We start from the raw sequence: 27,779 nt of genomic DNA, 5'->3' as shown, positions 1-27,779 counted from the left end.
CCCAAGGCTACATGGTTTCTTCTGTTCGTTAAAAAGTCTTTTAGTATAGTCAGAGCTACGCCTCTTATTCCCAACTCCATTAGTCGGTTGATCAACATAGTGTGGTTAACCGTGTCAAAAGCCGCAGAAAGATCGAGTAAGATCAGGACGGCTTGACCATCTTTCTCCATGGTCAATCTGAGTTCTTCAGAGGCGGCAAGCAAGGTCATTTCTGTGCTATGAACCGTTCTAAAACCGCATTGGGAGTGGTCCAGAAAATTGTTGCAGTCGATGCAGGCCATCAGTTCATTATTTAATGCTTTTTCAAGTAGTTTGGCCGGGAAAGGGAGTCTGTAGATGGGCCTATAACTTCTTGGTTCCTGGGGGGGTCAAGATAACTTTTTTTCAGTATGGGCAGGATTGATGCCGCCTTCCATTTAATTAGAATATGTCCTGTACTGAGCACTTTGTAGAAGATTTGTGTGACTTTTTATTCAAAAACCCTTGGAGCTAAATGTATTAATTTTTGAGGGGTAGGGGGTCTAGTGGGGACCCTGATTTGCATGCCATTATAATTTTCAAAACCTGCTCTTTGTTAAAGGGAGGGAGCCTATCAAGAACTGTAGGAGAGTTGTTCACAGGAGGTGACCAATCACCATCACCAATGTCTACTCTGGATAGGGCAAGGAGAGGGGTTGGCCGCTGATTCAATTGTGGTTGTGCAGCCACCACCACAGGACTTTTGCAGTCTCTTCCAAAACCTGTATGCAATCTGACAGGATCCCCTGGTACTAGGCCCAATGAAACTTCAGGTTCCACTGCACAGCCTGCTCAATTCACCTGGCCTACTTGATTAACAGGATAAAGGAGGCCAAGCAGCCCAACAGCCTTAGAGGCAGCCTCACCAGGACCCAGGACCAAAGCTGAAGCAGCAGGATCATAGCTCATATGCTCCAGACTCATGAAAGGAAAGCCCTGAAACTGCACCATATCCAGGATGAGTCCAATAAAAGGGAACCTCTGTGAGGGAGTCAGGTGTGACTGTTGCACATTGATAGTGAGCCCCAATGATGTCAGGACGTTTGTCATTATCTGAAGGTGGTCTATGACTGACTGTGGCAAGCGTGCCGTCAAACACCGGGAGAGGAGTTGGCCTAACGGTTAGGGCGCTCGACCTCGTACCTGGGGGAACTGGGTTCGAGTTTCGGTAACGACGCTAAATCTCCTGTGATTCTGGGCAAATCACTTAATCTCCCCGTGCCTAACAAAAAAATGAATGTGTGTCCTCATGTAACGTAACTGGTGCTATGTAAAGCGCTCTGATACCTGATTGGATTCGGGTCAAGTTCGCGCTATATAAAACTCTACAAAAAAAAAAAACACCCAGCCACTGAGGCAGGAGAAAACTGGAGTCCCAATCTCCAAAGTGGTGCTGCGACTACCGCCATAACCTTTGTGAAAACCCCAGGGACACTGGTGAAGCAGAAGAGGAGAAGGACAAATTGAAAATGCTGCTGGCCACACTTGAACTAGCATCTGTAGGACTGCAGGACGGCTACATGAAAGTAGGTGTCCTGCAGATCCAAACCCACCATTCAGTCACCTGGACCCAGAGCAGACAGAACAGGGACCAGCATAGGCATCTTGAACTTTTCCTTCTGCAAGAAGGTGTTCAGAGGGCAGAGATGTAAAATAGAATGAAGGCTTCTGTCCTTTGGCAGGAGAAAATAACTGGAGTAGCAACTGGTCCCGATTTCCTGAGCTGGAACCCTCTTTAAGGCTCCTTTAGCCAAAAGAGCCGGCTTTACATGGAGCAAGATGGACAAATGTTCCTGAGTTTTAAATGGGTGGAAGGCGTGGCAGGTAAGGAATTTGCACATGAAGTCTCAATCAGATATAAAATTTAAAGGCATCTTTATTGCTCATTCACCTTCTGAACTCCAGCATGGTTATTTTGGAGGTGGTGCAGAACATCCTGCACCCCTACTTCCAGCACCTATTGGCAGGGCATCGCCTCACTGGACAATCTGGAGGTACCACCTTGTCTGATGTTCTATTTTGTCATCCTTGAAGGAAGTATCTGAATCTGCCTCTCACATGGTGCTCACATGCTACAGAGGCAAAGTGGCTTGGAGGAGGATGCTGGAAGGCAAAGGACCTGGAAGTTTTCTGCCCCAGACGACCTGGACGGTGCCTGCTTGATACCGGACCCCGAAAGGACTGGGGTGTCTTTTTTGGGGTCCTTGGGCAGTAATCCAATCCCCGGAGTAGCCTCAAAAGGAATGAAACTGGTGAGGATACTGCCACAACTGACTTTCTTTAAAGCATTCTAATGCGGAATCCACCTTTTGCCAAACAGGCGAGACTCATTAAATGACGTTTCCACTAAAGAGGCTAGCAAATCTCTGGAGAAGTCCATGGATCACATCCAAGCATGCAGCCGAAGCACGACATCTGTCAGCTCAACTGCCCAAGCAGTCAGCAGTGTCCAGTGCAGAGCGGATAATGTACTTCAAAGCATCCTGACCAGGTTGGATGGTTCGAGCAAAATTGGCTTAAAATTCCTTGCGGATTGCCAGCAAGATGTTGCCACCAATGTCCCATAAAGAATGGGTATACCTCCCCAGCAAGCAGTTAGCATAGACCATCCAGAGGGCTAGGCTGGCAGAGGAAAACTTCTGCTACCCAAAGCTCTCAAATCAATTTGACTCTGTCATGAGTCGCCGTAGGAAAAATGCTGGGGTTTACCCTACTGGTAGAAGTTTGAACCACCAAACTCTATGGCTAGAGTGCTGAGTCAGAAAAATCTGCGGAATCTGGTGACGGCGTGTGGCATCTGGCAATCTGCCTATTTATCTTAGGGCAGGAACAGGCTTAGACCCAGTGCCCATAATAACATCAGTCAGGGCCTCATTAAATGGGAGTGAAGGCTCTGAAGAAGTTAGTCCAGGCTGTTAATCCTCAGTTAGAACACTGGTTTTGACCTTCATAGTGGGTTATTAGAAGCCAAACCTCGGTCATGGGTCTCATCACACCAGCAAAGGAGGCAATCTCTTCTGTCGCTGGTCTAGGGGGAGGGCATAACTCAGTGTCCTAGGAAGTGTCCAAAACACTGGCATCTTGTAAGTCTAGATATACATTATCATTCTCATAATTGTGGAGAAACTACTCACCATTATCATACCCAAAGACAGGATGGCTAGAGTCAGAGTCCGAACCGAATTGACTTAGGAGCACTGGGAGGCGGTCCGAGATAAAGGCATAGTTCTGTCTGGATTGGAATAGACTGGGACCAGGTGCTTGAGTATGACATTGATAGGAGAGCTTTGTAGAGGCTAAGATGGATGTGGCTTGGAGTCGGAAAGGACAAGAGGAGTGGGGCTGTCCTCTGGCACTAGCAGCATCAATGTCACAGGGCCCACACATTTTTAGAAGAGGAAGAGGCCCAACATTGAGTAGGGTATTTGGGGTGGGACATAAGGCGGGTATCTGAGGGGAGCAAGTGAGTTTCTTGTATGAAGATGACATCAGAATCTTGTTGAAGTAGATATCGCCAAACCTGACGCCTCTTATTAGCAGAGCTCAACCCTTTTACATTTAGGGAAAGAAACTTAATAGGACTAGTCATAATACTTTCAAAAAAGAGGTTCACCCTCTGTAGCCCTCACATTAGCACCATGAGCACGCATCCTCCCCCTTTGAACCCCACAACATACCCGTAGGCTTAAAGGGCCATCAGGGAGCCCTGAACTAGCAGGATACTTTCGGACAATCCCCCAAAATATCACATTTAGTTACTCCCATCCCCCAATCCACCAGAAACAGCGCATCCAAGAAGGAGAAACAATCAGGGTTCCTCCCTCAGCCCGACACTGTTCAAGATTTACATGGCCCCGCTCGCACACGTCGCCCGACAGCACGACCTCAACATAATCTCGACGACACTCAACTAATCCTCTCCCTCACCAATGACCCCATCACCGCCAAAGCCAACCTCCACGAAGGAATGAAGGCTGTCGCCGACTGGATGAAGACCAGCCGACTGAAGCTGAACTCGGGCAAAATGGAGGTCCTCATGCTCGGCTCCAACCCCTCAGCCTGGGACGACTCCTGGTGGCCGACGGCACTGGGGACAGCCCCAACACCCACCGACCACGCACGCAACCTGGGAATCATCCTCGACTCAACGCTCTCCATGACCAAGCAAGTCAACGCTATCTCCTCCTCCTGCTTCAACACCCTCCGCAAGATCTACAGGTGGATCCCGACAGATACAAGAAGAACAGTCACCCAGGCCCTCGTCAGCAGCAGACTCGACTACGGAAACGCCCATTACGCGGGAGCCCCGACCAAGCTCATCAAACGACTGCAACGCATCCAAAACGCCTCGGCACAACTGATCCTCGACATACCACGCTACGACCACATCACCCCCACCTGAGAAACCTGCACTGGCTGCCCGTCAACAAGAGGATCACCTTCAAGCTCCTCACCGACGCACACAAGGCACTCCACAAGACCGGCCCAGCCTACCTCAACAAACGACTTTCCTTCTACACCCCCAACCCCCAGCTCCGCTGACCTCGCTCTCACCACCGTCCTGCACATTCGAAAAACAACCACCGGCGGGAGGTCCTTCTCCCACCTCGCCGCCAAGACCTGGAACACCCTCCCACTGAACCTACGACAGACCCAAGACCTGCTGACCTTCAGGAGGCTACTCAAGACTTGGCTGTTCGATCAGCCAGCGCCTTGAGACCCTCACGGGTATGTAGTGCGCTCTACAAATGTTGTTTGATTGATTGAGTTAGGGAAAAAAAAAAGAAAAGATACAACAAGTGGCCAACTGGGCCATACGATATCAGAGTCTACAGAGAACAGCCCAATGTCAATCAGACGAGCCATTCAGGAAAAGTCACTCTCCTAAGGGACTCTGAGAAGGGGGGGTGGCAGTCACAAAGAGTTTTGTGGGCCTCAGCTACCACCGCACCGTGGCAATACAAAAAAAAGCAATAGTTGCTTCGTCCATTGGGTCATCCCCAAGGGAACCTGCAGCAGTATTGGTAATAGTATTGTTCTAAGCTACATCTGCACCATGCGGAAGTCCAGATGTTACCTTTGGATTTATGCGGTGCTTCAGTCCTCGTCTAGAGATAGGTGGAGTCAGGACCTTATGTCGAAGGTTTTGAGCCTGACGCTTTCAGAGTCTAGATGTAAGGATCACCAACAAAGGCCTGAGAACAGGCATATCCAGAACATTTTACTCCTTATGGACTTGCGATCGAGCTGGAGAAGAGGAGCTACTCAGACAGCGAATGTGGCTAGTGATGTCCTGCTTAACTTTGGAAGATTCAACTTCCTGCATGCGGCTTTTGGACCTAGGTGGCATAACTGTGGACCGTATCGGGCGGAGAGGCCCATCTCAACGCTCCCGCGGTAACAACAGGTCCTCTCCCTCAGGCTCCAGAGGAAGCTGCAAGAGCTGTTTTGCTTCCCTCGGTGAACGAAGGACTCGCTGTTTACCCTCCCAGGTAAACATCAGGGCGAAGGGATGGCCCCATTGATTTTTAATATTGAGGTCTCTAAGCTTATCCGTGACGGATTTGAAGTCTTTTATCCGTTGAAGCGTAGCTGGCGCCAAGTCTTGAAATATTTGAATCGAAAGTCCATTATACAAAACAGCCTTGATCCCTTGAACCTTTTTCAAAATGGTTTCTTTGTCGGCAAAGTAATGGACTCTAGTAAGGATGTCTGGGATGAAGTCAGGCCGATTACGAGAACAGAAGACATGGTGGAAGCGTCTTCATTCTCTCAGATGGCTTGTAAGAGTTCTGCCGTATAGGCCATAATGTCCTTTCCTTCCGCTCCCAATGGAACCCCCTTGGTGCGCAGGTTGTTTCGACTACTGCGATTTTCAAGATCTTCTTGCTTCAGCTGTAGGGTAATATTTTGCTCTTCTATTTCCGACATTTTCTTTCATAGGTTATCGTGATCCTCTGCTCTAGTGTCCATAGTGGGTTCGAGATCGTCCACCCTTCCACCGATCTCTGTGACCTATCGATGGATGTCATGCAGTCCTGCTTAAGGGATCCGATTTCGTCTTTAATTTCTTGAAGAAAGGACGCCATGAATGCCTGAGTGATTGGCACATCTGAGCTGGATTTCCCTGATGCCGTAATTGAAGAGATAGGATCTTCCTGCGTCTGTACATTCGATTTAGATCAGAGGGATGTTACCGGGCTGTCACGTGTCCTGACAGATTCAGCATCTTTATTGACTATATTTTTAGGAGGCATGGCGGAATGGCTGATGATGACCGTGACTGCAGCAGTAGAAAGGAGCCAGCCCTTGAGGGTGAAGTGAAAACGTGGCGAGAAGTGCAAGTTTTGCAGTCACTTCTCTAGATGATCAGGTCAACCTGAGGTTTGGTCAGGAGGGGCGATACATGTCTGACAAGAGCGTTGCGTTACTCTCCCCTAGCTGTCTGTTCCATGTCAGGAATGAGCAGGTTGAAGCCACCGTGCTCCACAGTTAGGCAAAACAGCAAAAGATAAATCGGGGTCCCTTCCCCGCAGCAGTCCACAGTGCAAATCACAAAAACAGAAAGGAGGGCTCTCACCACGCACGGGGGGGCCAAAGAATACACTTGTAGTCTAGCAGGGCTCTCAGCTTCACCCAGATCGCCACAGGGAAGAACAGCTCCCCAGCGGTAGAAAAGGAGATCAGTTCAGGACTACACCAAGTGATAGGCACTTCCAGAAGAGAGAGGGACAGCGCACAAAGCGCACCGCAGGCGGTCGATCCTCCCCCGCTCTGAGCGGGTGGTGGCCGGTTCAGGTGCCCCCCCCCGTCTACTTCTATGCCAAGGGTCCGGGATCACAATATTCACCCTGCCAGGTAGGTGATGTCAAGATAGCAGGCCACCAAATGGGGGGAGGATTAAATCCAAGTGCCAGGAAGGGACCAAGCCCCCCCACCCAAGTGTAGGCGGTGATCTGTGTCTCTAGCTGTCACAGCCACCTCAAAATGGTAGTGGGAGGTCACGCCTCAAAGAACTCCCAGCACGTCGGGTCCCAGAGTATCACGGGGTCTCTCCGCCACTCTACTGCGGCTCCCCAGACAGAGCGCACTGCAAAACTCACTGGGTCTCCCTGGCCAAGATGTCGCCGCTTCACCCTCCGAGACAAAGAAGCTGGGCCGAGATGCGCTGTCTCAGGGTTCTCGTAGGGGTGCGGGGTGCGAGGCACCGCTTTGCTTTCCCCGGCGTCGGGCAAGCCTCAGGGGGTGGGATCTGGCACGGGGGCCTCACAGATGAGCTCTCCCCGCACCTGCGTTACTCGGGCCTGAAGTAGCAGCCCAGCGGCTTCACTGAGGCAACGCCCACCCCGTAAGATGGTGGCAGAGAAGATTGCCGGAGAAGCCGCTTGAAGTCCCGCGCTCCGAAGCACGGCAGGGCCACTCTCTGCAGGCCGGGAGTCTCCGCAGCGTCTCCAGTTCCAGGCAAGGCACCCAGCCCCGGTTAGCAGACCCGGCGGCAGGGAGCAACAGCAGTAACGGGACACGGTGGAGCAGAGACCGGGACTCGCACGTCTCACTAAATTTGCGTATTGGCCACGCCCGTGCTTTCTTTTTGACTTCCCGGAAGACTTGGACACTGATGATGACTAGTTGGGGAAAAAGTCGAGAGTTGGAATGGGTCTCAACTTCGAGCGGGACTCTGAGGTTTCTTTCAGTGTTTGATGAAGAACAGCTTGGCTTTACATTCCCAGATCGGTTCGGATTCATGAAGTTGCATTCCTTGTAGGAGGTTGAGTCATATGCCGATCCCAAACATTAGAGGCAGACCTTTTGGGGATCTGCCACATGCATCTGTTTCTGACAGTCCCTACAAGACTTAAACCCTGTAGTTTGCAGTGCCCTGGGTAGTAGTATAATGAAACCCAGCTCAGACAAAGTAGTTATGATTGGATGTCTGAGATGTGAGGAAGTAGTTTTTGGAAAACGTATTCGAAGACGCCCATGTAGCTGCCTGGCAGGTGCAGTTGGAAGGATGCCTATAGAAAGAGCCATGGTATCAGAAATTCCCCTGGTGAAATGATCACCAATGTCCTTTGAAGGCATTTGGTTAGCCAGGGCATAGCAGATCTTGATACAAAGGGCAGCTCAATGCAAAACTGTGTTTGGTCGTCACACTCCCCTTTCTAACTCCAGTGCAGGCCAGTCAGAGCTTGTCGTGACCTGTTGCAAGCAGTCAAAGAAGTATGTCTATGTACTGTTTCTTGTAGAGGGCATATATATCACCTGAGGGTCTCATAGCACTTTGCCAGGACTCAGGAACAGACAGGAAGATGGCTAGGATAAAAGAAATGTAGAATAGCCAGGTCTTTAGGGACTTACGAAACTTTATATGCTCGATCTCGGTTCGTAGGTGTATGGGCAGAACTTTCCAGAGGGTGGGGGCCAATTTAGAAAAAGATTTACTGCCATGCTTAACTGTTCGGACCTTCGGAACTATTAATAGGAGTTTGTTTGCAGAGCAAAGTGTCCTAGAAGGCTGATACCTCTTTAGTTTAGTTGCCAGATACTGAGGGCCCTGTCCATTTAGGGTTTTATGGACAAGACAACAAATGTTGAAGTCTATTCGCTTCTTGATAGGCAGCCAATGAAGAGACCTCAAACTAGGAGCAGAGGGAGAACGGGCTGCAAGATTTAAAACCAAGCTGGCTGCTGTACTTTGCAGAACCTGGAGCTTATGAAGGAGTTCAGAGTTTATGGAAGCCAACAGAGCATTCCCATAATCCAGGCGACTGACAATCAGACCCTGGATCAGTGGCAGACGGGAAGACAAAGGGACCCATTTAAAAAATTTACGAAGGGTGTGCATTATGTATGGCACTGCATGTCTGAGATCCAGGACATGCTGCAGTCCCTCCTCTTTGGTTGGATGTGGAGGAGTGTAAAGATAATAAACTGGCCCATCTGAAATGTTTACACCACCTTTAGTAAGTAGAATGAGCAGGTGCTAACAACCAATTTATCCATGTAGAATATTATAAAGGAGCATTAGGAGCAGAAGTAATTGAAACCAAAACAACATTTTTAGTGCAAGTCAACCTAAGCAACTGTGCATTGGCTCAAATGGAGATACAAGATTCAAATCAAACTTAGGAACAGTAAACCGAGTGGGAGGAAACAAATGAAGCAAACCTTTGAGAATGCACAAACAACAAGGTGATAGATGGAATGCTTGAATTAATCTTAGCCACAGGGAATCGCTCTGACCACATCTCAATCCATCATTTCTTTGTCCACCATGCCACCTCAGTTTGGACCCAGCCATATGCAAATCAGTCTTGACCCTGTTCCTCATGGCAATAGCCAAGCCTGAACTGCCAGGCCAGGTCTTCCCTAAACTGGAAAACAAGTCGCCTAGGGCCAATTTCGCCCTAATTAGGGCTCTTCAGCCAGGTATAGTTTGGCTCCAGGGGCACAGTGAGCCGGGGACCCATGTCTGGGCATGCCCGGCGTACTTAGACCGCCAAAAACACAAGGTGATGGATGGAATGCTTGAATTAATCTCAGCCACTGGTAATCGCTCAGGGCCACACAACAATCCATCATGTTTTTGCCACCATGCCACTTCGGACACAGTCATATGCAAATCAGTTTAGACCCTGCTCCCCATGGGAACAGTCCAGTCCAAACAAGCTATACCTGGCTGAAGAGCCCTAAGTTGCTTGTGTTTCGGTTCAGGAAGGATCTGGTCTGGCCATTCGGGCTGGATTGTTCCCATGAGGAGCAGGTTCAAGAATGATTTGCATATGGCTAGGTCCAAACTGGGTGGCATGGTGGGCGAAAAACAATGGATTGAGATGAAGCCCCAAGCGATTGCCAGTAACTGAGAATAATCCAAGCATTTCATCCCTCACCTTGGTTTTGCAAACCTTTGAGAAAGCATGCCACAAGTGGAGATTTAAATAGGGATAATTAGTCTGGGTAACACATAAATTCAGGCACCACCAAACCCGGCAATGCAAGAGACAGTCGGAGATCTGAGATTTAAAAGGATTAACTTCTGACTCACACCGCTGAAGAACCTTGGTCCAGCAGCCTACCTAGATGGATTTGGGAGCAGGCATATAGGCCACCGAGATGACAGCTACAAATTCATTAGGAAGGCAAAGGTGGCACAGCTCAATCTTCATGCATTCAGGTGCGGCATCTGGGGATTGGGATTGAGGACATGACCATCCAGCTGCAAGAGCAGGTAGACTCTGAACGTGAGGAAAACAGCTGGCCAAGTGGGAACAAATCGTAAAGTCAGCTGCGTCTGATCCTTCCTCACTTTCTGCAGCACTTAGACTAAAGAAGGATCAGTGGGAAGGCATACAGCAGGTATTGAGACCAACTAAACTTGAAGGTCATAGAGAGAACCATCCAGCAGAAGTGTATGGTACAAAACCGATAGCACTTCCTGTTCCCTGGCTGGGGAGAAGAGTTACACAAATGGAAACCCCAATACGGAGAAGTACCCAGTCACTTCTGGATGTAGCTCCCACTTGTGGTCCTCCAGGGAGAAACAACAGAGGGAATCTGCTCTCACATTGAGGAAGCCTGCAAGATGAGTGGTTGCTCATGGAAAGTCTACCAGTGACTGGTACCCATGTCCACAACCAAACTGCCTCCCAGCAGACGGTCAAGACTCCACACTACCCTTTCTCCTGATATAATGGATGGTAGTGGTGTTGTTTGACAGAATCTGGACACTACACCTGAAATGGAAGGGAGAAAAAGTCTTTAGTGCAGATGGGCAGCCCACACCGAGAGCACATTTATGTGCAGGCGTTGCTCTGATATGGACCAAAGGCCCAGTACTGTCAGGTTTCCAAGATGAGCGCCTCACTGAGTGAGGAGGCATCTATGGCCATGGTGAACTGAGCCGGCAGAGGGCTGAATGGGTGACTCCTCAAGAGGATGGCAGGATCCATCCACCACTACAGATTCTGACTCTGTGAATCGAAGATCTGAAACTGAGCAGAGACTTCCTGGATGTTGAAGCCACTGCCACCTCTGGCACCATTCAAGAACTCTCATCAACCATGTTGCATGAGGCAAAATCAGTATGCATGAGGCCTTGAATCGCACCAGCAGAAGCAAAACCTGCAGGATAGGGTTTGAGCTTACGCCAGACACACCAGAATCATCGCTGAATATCTGCAATCCTCGTCGGAGAATTAAAGGCCTTCATAAGGGTTGTGTCAAGCATCAACCAAATGAAGGTCAGCTTCCGTGTGGGAGTGAGGTGAGACTTCTGGACATTGATGGTAAAGTTCAGATTGTGGAGAAGAGTCATCGTCCGGGAGTCCGCCTTAACCAGCCAGTCATCCAAGTACCAGAATATATGGACTACTAACCTCCACAGTGAAGTTGAAACAACCACTAGTACTTATGTAGAGATGCCTGGGGCTGTCATACGTCCAAACAGGGGGACCGTAAACAAAGTTTTGTGACCTTATATGAACCTCAAGTAACACCTGTGGGTGGGAAGAAATGAAACATGAAAGTAGGTGTCCTGGAAATCCAGGGACACCAAGCAATCTTGTGAGTTCAAGTCCATAGGGAAATATTTGATGGACAGCAACTTGAGCTTTCCTGCCAGATGAGCAGGTTCTAGGATAGACTTCAGGTCTCCGTCCTCTTGAGGACCAAGATGTAAAGCGAGTATATTCCTGTTCTCTCAACCAGAGAACAATTCTATGGCCCCTTTGTTTAGCAAGGCAAGGGCATCTATTCCCAGAACGCTGTAGTAGCTTGTGAGACCACTGTCAAAGAAGGTAGATGGTCTTAGGGGGAGAACAGCAGCAAGGGAAGCGGATATTACCAGCAGTACAACTGAATCACCCAATGGTCTTTTAAGATCTCCTCTCACTGAGAGACAAAAATAGGAAATCCCCTACAGGAAGGTGATGTGAAGTGCAGGAGCCAGAGGGATTTGGAGTTAGCAGAGCCTGCATAGAACTGTGGGGATGGCATCTGCCACTATTGCCATTGGTGATGCATTCTGGCTAAACCCCCTCTTTAAAAGAAGTGATATGGTTTCTGTGGCACTTGGACAGCCTGAAACAATGTCATTGTTGGGACAGCACAGCTGTAGAATACCAACTAAACTTCTGACAGTGTTGATGAAATTGCAATGTAAGGGAGGCAAAGCTACATTTCAGCATTTGTTTTGATCCATCTAGGCCATCGATCACCAGATGAGAGAAAGGCTCTTCATATGGGCTGACAGGCTCTCAGTCGTACGTTTTGCCAGTTCACACATGCATGGACTTATGGTTCTCAACGGCAGGTGGCATTAGCAGTGTGGAGAGCCACATCGCTGGAGGGAAATTAATTTTGACTCAAGGCATCAGGTTTCTTGGATTCTATATCCAAAGGTACCGGTGGAAAAGCATTGGAGTTCTGCTTTGAGATTTTTGGAGAGGCAAGATGGCGTCTGAGTAGCAGCCGCTCAGCTCAGCTCTGCCGGTCCAACTCTAAAAGACATTAAAAGCCCTTTTTATGGCACCGTAACAGAATATTGAAATACCTGCAAAATCCCCCGACACATGGACCAGCTGTATTGCCTACAAATTATGGTGATCACCGCTCGAAGCAGGGGTCAGAATGGGCTTCGTACTGCAGCGAGAAATCTGACCGGAGCATCGGCATCAGCGACGGTAGACCGTTCTGCTCCAGCATCCTCGACCTGTGCTGCCCTGCGGTGGTTCCCTACGACGTGCTTCCTGGGGAAAACTCTATCGCCCCTCCACAGCCTCCTGACGGCTCCGAAAGACACAAATAGAGTTTTCAAGAGCCTCAGTGGATTTCAACACACAAGCTGGGAATGAAGGATACATTATATCCAGGACTTAGGAAACAGACAAGTAAGGATGACGGGCCGAGGTGCGAAATCACGGAAAGTTAAAAATATGCACTTGGCAGCCCCTGCCGCAAGCGAAGTATCACAGCCCAATCCTGCATTAACATCTGAAATTTCTCAGACACGCCCTGAGACACGGGGGCGAAAAATCGGGAGCAAGCTGAAAGAACAAATTCCGCAGATAAGAATGACTGGGCGGTAAAACAGGGGAAAAAACACAACCAAAAAATGCCAAACTTACGGATACCAGCCAAATCCATAACACTATTTGGCCTGATTGAGGGAAAAACGCATAATGTTGAAACAGCTGAGGGGGCCGATCCCGAGGGACAAACCACTTCAACTGAAGTTGTTTCCCCTGAAGACGTTGTAGAGTTACCGATGGTCCCTGTAGCCCCTATGCCACAAATAATTCCAGCCACAGGCACAAGCCTTGAAATGAGCCAAGATGAGAGTGGCTCCAAGTAATCAACCGCTGGTCCCTCAGCAGATTTATCAAACCCTGATATTAAAGCAACTGAGACTGGTACTATTGCCAAAGAGATTGCTAGCCGTGGAGAGAACGAAGTGATGAATCCATCAAAGAGAGTATGCCCTCAGCCAAAAATGCCAGATAACATAGAAAAACCTCACTCATTAACAGATGAATCAGAAATATCCAAAACTGGCGCATCTACATCCAGTGATGGAGGGAGGCATGACTGGGATAGCAGTACGGACTCAGAAATATTAATGAAAACTGCTGCACACAAAAAATCTTTGAAGAAAAAACCCAGCAGGCGTAAGGGGGGGGAGTGTGTGGGGGGGGGGGGGGGTTTACCTCGGACCAAGGAAGCTCGGTAGAGCTCCGGTGGGACTACTCATCTTCACAGCTAATGACTCCATCTTATTCAACTGTATGCTCAGGAGGTAATCACTTAGCCATGGGCGTTCTGGGAGATGGAAACTCTGGAAGTAAGAAAGAACCTACCCTCTCAGAAGTGCTACATTCAATTAAAAGTTTTTAAGAGGTCAAGCTGGATAATCGAAGATCACGCCATGCCACGCAAAAACTACAAGGAACAATAAGGAAAGTGGGCCGAACATGTGTTGAAATCGCAGATAGAATGGCTTCAGCTGAAGTACGCACAGAGAACCTTGAAAAAGATGTTTCCACCTTGAAGGTGCAAGGAGATCAACATGAAGGCATAGTCAAAGACTTAATGTTGAAAGTTGAGGAGCAGGAGAATAGACTACGACGTAATACTTTTCTTGTTTTTGGGATTCCGGAGGGAGTGGAAGGGAGCGATCCTAGGGCTTTTATGACCACGCTCCTCAAAGATGCCTTCCCTGAACTGCACTCCTGGGACTGGGACAAGGTGATACAGCATGCTCACTGTTTTCCATTAACACCATCCAAACGCCCTATGTCTTCAGCACAATACCCACGTGCTATGTTATTATTCTTTGGCAACTTCCTTCTGCGCCAGCTACTTTACGATCCGGCAAGGCCAGCAAGCATGAGGGAATTCAATGGTGTTATTTTTTTCACGAGGCCTGACTTTGCTCATGCCACCGTCGAGCGCAGATGGGGGTTGAGACAACTTTTTGCTCCTTTACAACAACTAGGTGCAACTGTTTAACTGCAGCATCCAGCCCACCTAAAAGTTATATATAAGGGGGTCACGTGAAGCTTTACATCTGAAATTAAGGCCCAGTCTTATCTACGAGAGATCACGGATGCAAAAAGGGACAAATCTAAAGACTAAAAAAAACAAAATCGATGTTGCTTCCTTTTTGGTGCTTATGCAGGGTACTATAGCAATAGAATGATTATTGAATAGATTTAGATAGTTGGAAGGACAGGCTCACAAGGGTGAACTGGTAAGGGTGGGGGTCGGACAGGGGGAGCAAGGGGTTCTGATTGCTCAGATGCCCTCATCCTGGCTTTTGCAGAGCCAGGTAGCCTCAGTGGTAGGTGGTGGGTGGGATTTAAGGGGGGGAAGGGTAGGGTCAGGGTGGGGGAAGGGGTTGGCACCCAGGGGGTTAGCTCTTTTTTTTTCTTTGGTACCGTATTACGTGCGTCTGAGTAACTTCGCTATCTGTAATAAGTAAATTACGTATAGGAACAATCAATATCTGTGGCCTTACAGACCCTAAAAAACGGCGGAACACTGCTGCAGCGCTTCGGCTACTTAAAGCTGATATCATCTGTATGCAGGAAACGCATTTCAAAAGAGCCCAGATTCACCTATTAGATACACTTGGATATACAGTGGTAGGGGCCACGACACAAAACGCAATGACACGTGGGGTTGCAATTTTGTCTGCCAATCGATTGGTTCAATTTACATGTACAGCAGTTGATCAAAATGGGAGGTGGGTTATCACAGACTGTCGTAGAGAGAATGGAGACTTACTTACTGTATGCACTATATATGGAAGTACCTTAGATGATCCTGCAGTCTGATCATATGAATAATGAATTGGCCACATGGCCGTTACCCATAATCATCTGTGGAGATTTTAATATAAATTTGCCCACCAACAAGAATATAATCCTTGATAAAAAGTGGATTTATAGCGGTCGGAAACCAAAGCTATTTAGAGCTTTGAGGACACTCTGTCGCAAACAGGCACTTACTGACATCTGGCATTCACAAGACCCCCTAGATCCTGCACACACTTTTTATTCCTTTCCACACAACAAGCTTGTGCAATTAGATTTTATATTTGCATCCCATTCCATTCTTCATGTTTATTCAATAGAGAAGGCCCCGCGCATAGTTGCAGACCACAATCCCTTAGTAGTATAATTTAAAAGGACAATGTCTGAAAATAGAGGTATGACCAATTGGAGTTTTGAACGATCCTTACTTCTAAATAATGAATACTGCAAACACATGAGGTCATGGATTCATCAATTTCTTAAAGAGAATTTAGGGAGTACAGGGTAGTGTGGGATACACTGAAAGCAGCGATACGAGGAGAGACATTTAGCTTTTCGCTATCCCTGAACAAAGAAAAACGTTGACTGCTAAATGATATGCAGAGCCGATTGGCCGCTGCAGAAGAAGATTTGATCACAGTACTCCAGGATGGGGGGGATCCTGCAGACGCACTTGCAAATATAATGGTAGCTAAGTCGTCTATTATGGAGATAATAGCTAAAAGGGCCGCAGATAGATTAGCTGCATGGAGGGAGGAAGCATACGAATGTAGCGAGCAGGTTGGACACCACCTAGCGATTAGGGCAAGACAAAAAGCTACACGGAATACAATCGCAGCAATCAATGATTCCACACAAGGCCAAATTACAGATCCAGAGGGAATTCAGAAGGTCACTTGAAAGATATCACGATATATCTTAATCAAATTCCAGCGGTACAACTATCTCAAGAAGATCAGTTACAACCTGAGGAGCCCCCCCATTGGGTTGATACTTTACTATGCATTAATAGTCTCCCTAGTGGCAAAGCTACTGGCTTAGATACCATCCCATTAGAATTTTATAAGAAGTTTTGGACCGAATTGAAAGAGGGTATGCATCCACTGTATTTAAGGGGGGGGGAGACCACCTGAATCGTGGTCTCAAGCAAAAATAATAGTCTTCCTGAAAAAGCATAAAATAGCGCTAGAACCTGGCTCCTATCGTCCTATAACTCTGATAAACGTTGATAGCAAAATTTATTCTGAAATTTTAGCTGTTTGCTTAGCTGGGGTAATCCACAAAGTAGTATCACGTAGACAACATGGATCTATCCCAGGACGCGGCAACACAGATCACATCAGAAGAGCTATCTCATTCTTTGATGCCGCCAATATTTCTAGGGATCCAACAGCACTTATTCTCCTTGATGCCGACAAGGCCTTAGACAGGGTTTCCTGGCCTTTCTTATGGGAGACCCTGTCAAGGGTCGGAATAGGCCAGGGATTCATACAGGTATTCAAGGTGCTCTATTTTCGGCCCACCGCAAGACTATATTTAAATGGAGTACTCACAGATTCATTTAAAATAACTAGAGGTACCCGGCAGGGATGCCCGAGCTCGCCGCTTCTGTTCGCACTTTATATAGATACTTTCCCACGACAACTGGAGGCTAATTTAAATATCAGTCCCATCGTTTCCCATGGCTGGGAAACTAAAGTGTTGGCTTATGCCAACGATATTGCTTTAGTAACTTCTAATCCTGGAACATCTATGTTTGAGGTTGAAGCAGAGGCGGCAAGATTTGGACAATTATCAGTATATTCCCTTAGTAGTACTAAAACTCAAATCATCTGTAAGAATGTCAGTATGGGCGATGATACAAGACAGGTTGAAAAGGCTACGTATCTTGGAGGAGATATTATGGCCAATGTAGAAAATATCGTGGATGGTAATATTGATCGCTTGATAGCTAAAACCAAAACTGAGTTAGTAAGATTACATAATTTACATTTATCGATAATAGGCAGATGTAATATCATTAACATGTTTTTTCCCAAAAAAATGTGTATTTTTTAAGAGCAATTCTGCTAGAATTTACAACCAACTGTCTGAAGAAAATTTAAGATCTGTTTTCTCGCTTTATCTGGGCATATGAAAAGCCCAGAAGAGCATATAAATATCTTTCTCTGCCAAAAGAAAGGGGTGGGTTGACTCTACCAAATGTAAGATTTTATTACTGGGCATCTACTCTTTTGTGCAACCTAACTCGAATTTCTAATAAGCCATTAGATAATTCTCTAGAAGACATCCCTACACCTATCGAACTTATAATGGGCAAAGACGCATGGGGATGAGTTTGGAGATTCTTGAACGATTGTCATTATAAGAAGGTACGTTTTAAGACGTTGGTTGGAGGATATAGAATTATGAAGTCGGTTCGTAAAATGTTAGGATTGGGCCGTCTGAACTATTACACACCGATTAGTAATCCTAACCTGCCGGGAATTTTTAAATATTCAATAGTTAAAAAGTGGCAAGACAAAGGTCTATCCAAGCACGGCGATTTTTACTCTTTAACTGATATAGTTTCTTTTGAGAATCTCAAGTAGCGGTATGAATTAGATCGGAGGGATTTTTATAAATACCTCCAAATTCGTGATTTTCTAAGTAAAAAAGGTGGTGGCCCATCTGGATTTGCTAATAATCATATCATAGACATCCTGAGAAAGAATGGACCAATATCTATTGGAGCTGTGTATAATTATTTAAATTCATTAATGCCGGATGATTTGGATGCACGAGCCATAAAATGGAAAGAAGAGATAGGAATTTTTCTTTTCTACTGAGCTAGCACAAAGAGTGGTAATTCCGGCGCGGCTTCAAGCTCAGTATTATAAATCCTGTTTCTCACTCTATTATACTCCGAAAAATATTGCTAAATGAGGGAGAGGGACTTTATGCCCCAGGTGTTCACTATATCAGGCGCATCTAAACCACATGTTCGCCTCCTGCAACGCTCTAAGCAATCTAAAACAAGAGATTTCAAACTATTTTAAGGAGGTGCTAGGGAGCGATGTTTCTCTCTGCATATCCCTGATTGGACTTGGGGTGGACCAAGAATTGCAAGGGAAGCCAGGAGAAAAACTGTTTTGTATAGGCATGGCGATACTTTGACTATGTCTGGCTTCAGCCTGGCTAGATCCAACTCCCCCAGGCTTTCACCAATGGTTGTCTCGTCTATTGGCTAATTATAACTTTGAAAAAGCTATTTATGAAAAAAGAGGGTTACGGTCCTGATCGAAAGGTCTTAAGATTTGGGAACCACTGACTAGATGGCTCGAGAGGTAGAGAAAGCCCCAGATCTCTCTGATTTTTTAATTTTTTTATTTCTTCTTTGTTTTTCTACAAACCAAAGATAAGCATGCGTTTCCAACTCCAACTGAGCATGAGGATTTTCTCATTCTCCTTTTGTAGCATTAATATTTGTTTTTTCTTGTAATTCTAAGCTGATAGTTGACACATGTAGTTGAGAATTAGATGTCTTGATATATTTTTTTCTGCTTAATTGCTAAATTGGTAAAGAAAGATGAAATTTGATATATGTAACTTTGAAACCATGCACTAATTAAAGACTACCAAACTCTCCATAGATAGGTAGGACGACAAAAAGCTTAGCACACTGTGTGCTGTGGACCACCGGGCCAGAAAATGGCTTTTCCCAAGCAGCCATTATAGGGTCTATACCAACCTCTTTAAAAGGAAGCAAGGTCTCCAAAGGAGCTGTGGATAGTTGCAAGATTTCCATCACAATGTTAGACTTCACTTCCACAGAAGGCAAAGTCAATTCCAAGGCCTCCACTGCATTCAGAATGGCTGCTTTAAAAGATGAAACCTTTTTGGAAGCAGGGCCAGAGGGTAAGGAAACGTCACCATCTGATGAAGTATCTGGGCCAATGGAATTTTGTATGTCCAATTAGATGCCCATATCAGTATTGTAACGTGGCAGGTGGTGATCAGCCCCGGAGTCATAAGCCTCTTTCCATCCACAGTCCATATCCTTTATAGCCTTGGAATAAGAATCAAAAGTCTCCTCTAAGTGCAAAAGCAAATCTTTGGGCCCTGGGGAGGTGCTCACACTGTTGTTATGTTATGGAGATTGTATCGCATGCTATCATCCGGAAAGGTATCCTAGATCTGACCAAGTTTAAGCCTAGTCAAACCTAGGACTCAGTGGAACTATTTGAAAAGTTCCTATTCTGAAAAGATCTAGCATTTCTAGCTGCAAGGCCTCAACCTGCATGGGGTCGGTCAAAATACCTATATCATAATATTAAGTATGAGTGTTTGCCCAACATCAAGGAAGACTCTGTTGACATCATAGAAGTCTGGCATTGAGGAATGGTCTGCAGACTACGAACGATCTAGGGAGCGGGATCGCTTCCTCACGTAAGAAGACTTCTATACATCACTTTCTGTGGGGTTTTTTCTGTTGGCCAATCTCTTATGAGAATATTGCCTGGAAGGTGACTTTCCTTTGGTGGGGAGAGATCCCACTTTGGAGTTTCCCTGCGGGCGATAGCACAAATAACTTGGCATCTTGCTCACTGTTAGCCATTGGGTGCATGGTGGAACTAGAGTTGCAGGATGGGGCATCATGTCCTGGCAACAGACACCACACACAGTCGTCGTGGGGATGTGAAAAGCTTATCTTCTTGCGGCACGATTTGCAAGACTTAAGACCTGTGGTTGTTTGAGGAGACATTTGACCTACTTACAGTCAACCACAGAGTAATTTTTGAGACAATAACAGCAATCACCGGACGATGTTGAGGCACAGAAAATCAGGAATTCATACAACCACACTCATTGGTGCCAAATCTACTTCAGTGAGGTCACATCGAGTGGCGCAGTAACAGTTTGTAGCAGCGTGGCACGACCTGGTGACGCACGATAATCATTGCTGGCAAAAGGTTTTCGAGACCAGTGTGAAGCTTGAAGAAATTATTCACACAGTATGCCACCTAACCAGTATTTGGATGCATCTCTGTGAGTTTTGTGTTACTGCAGTCGGACAAATGACACAAGAACGGACCTACCCTTTAAAATAAGATTCACTTACTGGCTTGTTAGCAGGAATGAATAACAACAGCAATTTTGCTGTGATAATTACAATTGAAAATATGAGACTGTTAATCAAACATTACTGAGGCTTGTCAAACAGGAAGTGATATTTGGAGTGCCTCATTCCCTCCTGTTCTCCACTTTCCTCTACAGTCTCTCACCATTGTTTTAGACACACGTTCTTGCGATATTTTTCTGAAATCCTCTTTCTGAATGTCTCACACATCATCTCCTTCTTTATCAGTCTTTTCACTCTGTCCTAGTGCATCTACTTATCTTGTATCACCTGCCCTCCACCATACCGTCTCTCACACACCTGTAAACACTGCATTTTCTTTTAATTTGCCTTCGTCAATATTGCAACCACAGTGCGTACTTTCTTATATTTTCAAGTAAAATGCCCATTACAAATGGCACACATGTTATCACTCTGCAGGGAGGCTAAGGATTGATTGAGCATGTTATTTGAAAACCTTTGTGACCCACAGACAGGTACTGTGAGCAATTTTCACTAATTTCTGCTTCAATTGCATAGCTCTCAATCATGGTGCATCATGCACACCCCGCATAACCTAGCGGTACATAGACACCTAGAGGCAACTCATTGCACAGTACACACTATGCGAGTCGTATGTTGCATCAAAAATCTACAGAAACGCAACAATAGAAAAAAGCAAATACTCTTCTGTAATTCAAGATAAAGACAAAATGTGATTGTGAAATATAAACAGGTAAGGATTACCTAACAGGGTTACAACTATTTTTCAGAAATCAGTGTTTTTGCCTGTAAAGTTAAGGACATGTATATTATGAATACAGGGACTCGTTTTAAAATCACTTTTTAATCACTACCGGGTCTGAGACTTGATAGGACCCGCCACACTTAAAGTCCTAGTAGGAGTCATAAATAAGAAGGTATGACTTTAGCTTGGAGAGGGTAGAAGGTTGTGCCCTGAACAGATGCAGTGGCACAGACTCTGCTGTTGTTTTGGGAAAGAGTAAAGTAAATGAGGTCAATTGACTGAAGCAGTGTCTTTAGAGTCCCAACCCAGCCCCTCCTACATCGTGCTACTGGATCATCCTGGCAGAGAGCACACGAGTAACAGGGTGGTTCCCATTGCAACAGAGGGTAGTTTTAAATCAGACCCATAGTCAGTAGACTTGGACCCTGTCTGCACGTCATGTCATGGGGGATAGACAGTGGCTTCCCAATGTTCTCTTCAGTGAATTAACAATAGAAAAACTGACCTAATCTTCACCAGGTCGACTGGATCTATCACAGCCTGACTCTGATGAATTATTAGGGGGTGTACCACCCCCTGGAGATACACGCAAGTGTCGTTTGTTCAACCAATGTTCCTTGGTGCAATTGATATCGAAGCTCGTGGCACTTTTGGGGTCCAAGCGATGGAGTCTCCTCTATGGATGGTTGAGGTGGAGCAAAAAACACAGGAAGGATGATAAATTGTCCGATGTGGAAAGGCATCACAGCCTTTGGCTGAAACGGCACCTTAGTCCAGAGTGCTAATTTATCCAAGAATAAGGTGGTGTATGGTTGTCGGACAGACAGTGCCTGTTACTCAACCATGAGACAAGCTGATGTGATCCTTATGAGGAACACGGTCTTCATGGTTAGTAGACAAAGAGGGTAGTTGTGCATCAGTTTAAATGGAGTGCACACTAAGAACATGAGTACCAAATTAAGGTCCAATTGTTGCATCACAAAAGGTTTTGTTAAAAACTGGTGGGTCAGCCCTTTTAAAACAAACATTTGCAATGCAATCAGTCTATCCTTTGGGACCTTATATGTATTTAGCTATGCAGCACATTAGCCTTCGTGCTGAAACATCTACTGTTCTTTAACATGGAGGGAAAGTAAGCACCAAACTGCGTGACAAGCAACGCATGGGAACACATGGAGAGAAATATTGCCTTTCAGCGGGAAATGGTATAGTCCAAAGCTCTGTTTTTAATATAAAATCTGGGCCTGTGGTGGTCATATCACTGAAAATACAAGATTTGAAAGAAATATTGTTGTCTACGGGAGCTCGTGGAAGACAATTTACATGGACTGGAACCTAGAGAATGCTAAAGTGATTCTGGTATTTTACTGACCTCTGCTGGCCGTTTTCTATCAAGATAGTTAAATAGAGGCAGTTTCCAGAAAAATTTAAAAAAAGAAAGTCCCTCAGCAGAAAGCAAATCTGGTATTTTACTGACCTCTACCGGTTGTTTTCTATCAAGACAGTCAAATGGAGGCAGTTGAACAGAAGAAAAAGTCCCTAAGCGGAAGCAGACAAGTCCTAGGGCTGATCTCCAGAGCCCACAAAGTACATACACATATAAGTATATACTAAAGTATATACAAGAGGTCTTGAATGCTCAACCTAAAAGCATATCACAACAGGTGATTTAAACAATGATGGCTGATCAGGCAAACATAACAAAGTGGATAAGGCTGACAAGTAACCTTTTACAGTAGCCACATCCGGGTCCTTGCTATGCTAAGGAGAGAGCAAACAGTAACACATCTGCCAACTGAGTTCGTAAAGCTTGTAACTGCTGATAAATATACCCAGCAACAAACCTTTCCCAGTCGTCAGCACACATGGTTTTTATGGATGGAAGCCTTGCTGCCAGTTTGACTTCCGCTACCTAGGGAGGGAGGTCAAAATCAGTTAACTGTTGCTGCTCAATCTCTATGCAAAGAGTAGCTGCGTATGCAGGTCTGCTTGCATAACTCTGCCCTGCTGCTGTGACAGAAGATCCTCCTGAAGCGGCAGCCGGACTAGAGGACAGATGCTCATGGTAAGAAGTTCTGGGTACCACACTCTCCTGGCCCAATCGAGGGGCACTAAGTTAACGTGTGTCCAGTCGTTCCTGGTCTTTTTCAGAAATTTGAGCAGGAGATGTAGCTGTGGGAACGTCTACAGGAGTGCTGAGCTCTATTCCATGCACCTGTTCCCACTTGATAGACCGGAGGAAGGCTTTAAAATCCAAGTGAATCGCAGCCAACTTCAACAGATTAATTTGAAGGTGGGACTGCCCTGAAGAACAGAGTCCTCTGGTTTTCAAGTCTATCAGGTGGCTTCTCCAACCCAGCAATGATGTATCCATCATGGCCTTTAGTTATGGGTGAGGCAGAGAGAAGGGTCTACCACTGGTACAACTGTGGTCTAACAGCCACCTCTGCAGGTATTTCGCGATTTTCTCTGACACCTAGATGGAATTCAACAGGTTTCCTTAGTTCCTACCCCACCGAGACTTCAGCTTCCATGCAGAGCCCCGCATGTGCCACCAAACATGGTACACAAGCACAATGCAGGAGGCCAAGAAGTCTCAGAGTCACTCACCGAAATCCAGGTGAAAGGTTGAACATTAGGATCACAGCATGAACATCCTGGACTCGTTCAGGTGGAGGGAACACTTAAAACTGCACAGAATAATGGCTCTGATGAAGGGGAGCCTCTGCAAAGTAATAAGGTGTGACTTTGGCATGTTTATCGAGAACCCCAAAACTGTTAGGAGGTTCACCATTGTCTGGAGTGGGTGATAACTGACTGACAGGCAAATTTGTCTTTAGCAGCCAGTCATCAAAGTATGGGAAGACTGGTATTCTCAATTGCTGAAGATGCATTTTAACCGTCACCATCCCTTTCATAAACACCCGAGGGGCACAGGTGACTTTAAAGGGGGAGTGCAGAGAACTGAAAGTGCTGGTCACACTCTTGAAACAGCAGGTAGCAGCTGTGGAATTGCAGGTTGGGGATGTTCAAGTATGTGTCCTGCAAATTCCACGTTACCATTCAGTCTCCTGGATCCAGGCCAGACAGAACTTGACACAGGGTAAGCATCTTGAATTTGTCCTTGGTGAGGAAGAACTTCAAAGGGTGAAGGCCTAGAATAGAAAGTATTGTGAGTAACATCCAGTCCCTTGTTCTGGTGCCGGCATCCACTCAACGTCCGACAGGGCCTGAATTTCTTTGGAGGATAGACAAGTAGTCTTCTGACAGTTGCTGTAGTATAAGGGGCAGATGAAGAAGGAAAGAGGCGGAAAGCAAGTTGTAGCCAACATGAACAATTTGAAGCACTCACCTGTCCGATGTAATGCCACCCTTCGAGGTAATAACTTAACCTGCCTCCAAAATAGTGACAATGCGCTGCTGGGGGCAAACTGAAGGGGTTTTGAAGCAGTAGTGGGAAGGGGTGGGGTAGAGCCTTGGTCGTGTATTGCCCCTGAGGACCTGGAATTTGTCAGACGGATGACTGACCTCTCCCTTGAAAGGGCTGAGAGGTTTGTGGTTAAGGAGGCATACTTTGTCTTTTCTGTATGTGCCTTCCAAAGCCTTCAAAGTGCCAATATTTTAGAAATACTGCCTGTGAAAGCTGTGAAAGGTCAAGAGAGCGTGCAATGTCTCGGCTCTCCTTGAAGCACACTAAACTGAAGGATTAGAATTGCTGTTTTCCAAAGGCCTTCGTATGCTTTTTCCTATACTGAGGCATGGAAATATTTAGGGTTTAGCCTGCTAGTTGATGCTTGCACCGCATGGCTTTCAGGGGTGGTATGCTGGAGGTGGAAAGATGGATCCCTCAGGCTAAGTCTATGACACCTTGCAATATGACTGTTTACGGGAGGGCAAGTACCAGGTTTTGGCCAAGTGCCCATGAAGGCATCCTTAAAGGCTTTGCTGAATGGGAAGCGGGGCTCTGAAAGAGGTTTGTCCTGGATGCAAGATCACTGTCAAAGCTTTAGTTTTTACTTCCACTGAGAGAAATTGGTAGTTGAGGACGTTCACAGCCCTACCAATAACTATGGCAAATGATACCAACTCCTCTGTGGAAATCCCAGGTGGAAAGTTGAAGCTGGTGTCAGAGAACATATCAAGACTACTGCTGCATTGCAGATCCAAAAATACATTTTCCTCTTCATAGAGCTGTGAGTCATCAACTCCATCATCATCATGGGGTTCAAAGTCAGTGAACCATTGTGCTAAAGGAAGAATCCCCTCCTTTCAAAAGAGGCTGGATGGGTTTTGTCGGTGAGGTGGGACGACTTTGGCCAAAGTTGTGACAGATTCACTTCTGCGTTCAAGAAGACAATTAGTTCTTCCTCCGGGCATCGTCAACGCATGGGGAACCTGCAAGGATCTCAGTGCCAGATGTGGAGTCAGAGCAGGTGTCGGCCACGGATTCGGAGCAGGCCCCGGAATGGGGTCCAGATGCACAGTACGCATCAGGGATACATTCGCGGGAAGTGACCCAACTAGAGGCCTCCTCAGATCCTAAGGGGCTTGGAGGAGTGCCAGAGGGACACAGAAGGGTGACAAAGATTCGCAACATGGCCTGTTTGAAGGTCCAGGTCTGTTGTGGAGTCACCGATGGCTAAATTGGAATGGGTTGAGGAAACTGTTCTGCTGTCAGGGACCAGAACTAAGATCGGGAGGTACCTTAATGCCAGCTTGCCTTACCTTGACAAGTGTGACGGGAAGAAGGGGAATTACATTTCGACTTCTTGTGTTTCTTTTTTTACTTTAACTTACCAGATGACATGGGAGTGGGAAGATGGCCTCTCTCGAGAGCGTCCTCAAAAGCAAGAACGCATCCTCGACTTAGAGTGAGACTGGCCCGACCACTGAGCTTTCCTGCAATGCTCGGGGACGTAAAGCTTGGCCACGCGGTCTGGGATGGCCTTTGGATTCATCTGAACACAGTCACCACATGAATTCAAGTAGAATAAGGAGCCCAGACACCAGAAATAAACCTCATGTGGTTCTGTCACCGAAATTTGCTTATGGCAGTCTTTGCAGAATTTGAAGCCTGCCATTTTAAAATGAAACACTTTCCCTTGCACACTGTGAAAACAAATTCTGTCGCTGACAGAAAAAAGTGGAAATGCGCCCTGGATACGCTTTGGAAGGTGCAGAAATAAAGGAATTCATGAACATCGATACTCAGGAGTAGCAATAATATGTCCCTTAGATATCACTTCTGGTGTGGGATGGACCCCAAGTGGAGCTGCATGATGCCACCTACCGGCATGCGAAGGAACCGTTAAGGGCACTCTCTGGTTCCAGTGTGACTCTTGGGGGTATTCACAAGGTGAGCAATTTACAGTTAGAAATATGCAACAAAAAGACGGGTTTTACATCTCAAGTCAAAAACAGAAAGAAAAGAAAACGGCAACTAGGGAGAAATCAGAGTCTGGCGAAAAAGCAAAGTTTTGCTGTAACGTTTAAATGCCACAAGAGAACATGTCAGTGACAGTACAATTTATGCCAAAGATTTAAGTCTTATGTGTTGGTGAAGTGGGAAGTTAGAGGAGCCGTCATTGTCACCACCAAGTGCATTAGTACAATTTGAAAACATTTACTTTAAAGGGAGTGACTGTCTTACCTCTCGAGTTGTGGATGAGGGGAGCACAAAGCCTTCGACTGAAAGTCCATGGCACTGCAGGGATGACAAAAAAGGACACAGAAATTGATATATGTATCAACCTTTTAGACTGACAGGCCCCCAAAATCATTAATCAAGTTCTCACTAATCACTTACCAACTATTCACATCCTTGTACCAGACAATGCACACTGCCTGAATCTACTATAAACATTAAAGTGTGAGCGTTCATTTGATTAAGGATGTAGTAGGTATGAATCAATGTGTGAGCAGTTCATAATGCCCTTTCAGCGACTCGCTATGGCAGGGAGAAAGGATGAAATGTTTAGTGGGGGAATAGCTTATGGTGCTGTAGTTTCTCCATAGGATGACAAGTGCTTGAAAATCCTGGACTGGAACCAAAAATGCTGGTGCAAGTATTGTAGAAATAAGCGTGGCAAAGGCAAGCATGCGGGACAACAGGTACAAGGCAGGCACTGACCAGAAAGTCTGGTCATCCCCTTACCGCTTCCCTCCAGGAAGCCTTGGCTAATAACCCAAAGCATATGCATGAGAAGGGAATCCCCCTCTCACATATAGAAAAACGCCTTAGTGAGTGTATCACATAGTCTGTACCACAACACTAAGTCTGTTTTATTTCACCACACCTTTTTAAAAAAACGGTCCTGAGGAAAGCCAGAACACTCTAAGGCACTGGCTGAAACATGTCGACCATCTGAAGGACGCAGGGGGCAGTAACTCGCCACCCTCACGCGTCCTGTAGCCTTACTTTTAACTGCTAGTGACGGCCCAGTATTAAAATTTTATTTACCCTCGGGTACTGGGACCACTACCAAGCCGTTTTAAATCACAACTCACCCAACCTCACTGCACTCTCAGCAATATACCAGCTCCGCTGTAATCAGGCGTCGTAGCACACCCGGGACATACTAGGTGTCACTGGGTGGGCCCGATG

The 27,779-nt window shown here is 46.3% G+C and overlaps 1 protein-coding gene across 3 annotated transcripts in view; it reads right to left on the bottom strand.

Moving 5' to 3' along the window:
• The window catches only part of PHKA1 (phosphorylase kinase regulatory subunit alpha 1), a 1,109,231-nt gene that overhangs the window by 106,074 nt on the left and 975,378 nt on the right, over window positions 1-27,779 (bottom strand). For all 3 annotated transcript variants that reach the window (XM_085630734.1, XM_085630735.1, XM_085630736.1), the window contains one exon: window positions 26,826-26,879. In XM_085630734.1, coding sequence (XP_085486860.1) covers window positions 26,826-26,879 — 54 coding nt within the window. The remainder of the gene's footprint in view (window positions 1-26,825; window positions 26,880-27,779) is intronic.

This window comes from Triturus cristatus, chromosome 10 (genome assembly GCF_964204655.1).
Source record: "Triturus cristatus chromosome 10, aTriCri1.1, whole genome shotgun sequence".
NCBI lineage: Eukaryota > Metazoa > Chordata > Amphibia > Caudata > Salamandridae > Triturus > Triturus cristatus.
The sequence above is the reverse complement of the archived record's forward strand: the minus strand, read 5'-3'. Positions and strand labels throughout refer to the sequence as shown.